We start from the raw sequence: 1,365 nt of genomic DNA, 5'->3' as shown, positions 1-1,365 counted from the left end.
GAGCGGGCGGTGCTCGTAGCTGAGGACGCCGAAAGCCGCCATCCCGGGCCGACCGGCAGCCAGGGGCGGCCGGGCCACAACAAGGAGCGCCGGGGCCGCCCGCGCATGCGCCCTGCGCCGGGGCCGCCCGAGCGCCGCGCCGCTGTCAGGGGCGGCGCCGAGGAACGACGGAGAGCCCGAAAGCCGGGACGGGGACGGACGGAGAGTGCCGAGCGCTGCCGGAGAGGGCCGAGCGCCGCCGGAGAGTGCTGATGACGGATGGGGGCGGCCCGAGGGGCGCGGCGCCCCCTGGCGGTGAGAAGGAGATGGACGGTGGCACAGGCGAGGGGTGGGCGAGGGGTGGGCGAGGGGTGGGCGGGCCCGTGGCCCCACGGAGAGGGGGTGAGACGTGGTGCTGCTCCTCAGGGTCCGTGCTGGCATCGGCACTGCTCTGTGTCGTCATCCGTGACACGGACAGCGGGATGGAGGGCAGCAGCTCTGCAGATGACACCAAGCCGAGTGGTGGAGTGACACGTCTGAGGGACGGGGTGCCATCCAGAGGGAGCTGGGCAAGCTGGAGGAGCGAACCGAGGCCAACAAGGTTCAACAAGGTTCAACATGGCCAAGATCGGGTCAACCTGGGTCGGGTCAACCCACAGTATCAATCCCGGCTGGGAGATGAAGGGATGGAGAGCAGCTCTGTGGAGGACGACTTGGGGGTGCTGGGGGGCCAAAAGCTGGACATGAGCTGGCAACGTGTGCTGGCAGCCCAGAAACCCCCCCATCCTGGGCTGTGTCCCCAGCAGTGAGGCCAGCAGGGTGAGGGGGGGCGGATTCTGCCCCTCTGCTCCGCTCTGGGGAGACACCCCCCAGTGCTGCCTCCCGTTCTGGGGCCACCAACATCAGAAGGACAGGGACCTGTTGGAGCGGGGCCAGAGGAGGCCATGGAGATGCTGGGAGGGCTGGAGCCCCTCTGGAGTTGGGGGGAAAAGAGAAGAGTGCCGGGAGAAGAGAAGGCTCCAGGGAGACTACATAAAGGGGCTGCGGGAAAGATGGGGACAAACTTTTTAGCAGGGTCTGTAGCGACAGGACAAGGGGTAACGGCTTTAATCTAAAGGAGGGTTACATCAGATTAGATGTAAGGAAGAAATTCTTTACAATGAGAATGGTGAAACTCTGGCACAGGTTGCCCAGAGAGGTAGTAGATGCCCCTTCCCTGGAAACATTCAAGGTCAGGTTGGACAGAGCTCTGAGCAACCTGATCTTAGTTGAAGATGTCCCTGCTCATTGCAAGGGTGGGTTGGACTAGACCTTTAAGGGTCCCTTCCAACATAAACCATTCAATGATACAAGCATAAGCATCCTACTTACATCGATCCTCTGCTA

General features: G+C 63.1%; 1 protein-coding gene across 1 annotated transcript in view; it reads right to left on the bottom strand.

Annotated features, from left to right (window-relative positions):
• Nucleotides 1–42, bottom strand: part of MED12 (mediator complex subunit 12) — a 59,974-nt gene extending 59,932 nt beyond the window's left edge. The window contains exon 1 of the mRNA XM_014963064.1: nt 28–42. Coding sequence (XP_014818550.1) covers nt 28–42 — 15 coding nt within the window. The remainder of the gene's footprint in view (nt 1–27) is intronic.
• Between the last annotated feature and the right edge of the window lie 1,323 nt (nt 43–1,365).

This window comes from Calidris pugnax, unplaced genomic scaffold, assembly GCF_001431845.1.
Source record: "Calidris pugnax isolate Ruff unplaced genomic scaffold, ASM143184v1 scaffold294, whole genome shotgun sequence".
Classification (NCBI taxonomy): Eukaryota; Metazoa; Chordata; class Aves; order Charadriiformes; family Scolopacidae; genus Calidris; species Calidris pugnax.
The sequence above is the reverse complement of the archived record's forward strand: the minus strand, read 5'-3'. Positions and strand labels throughout refer to the sequence as shown.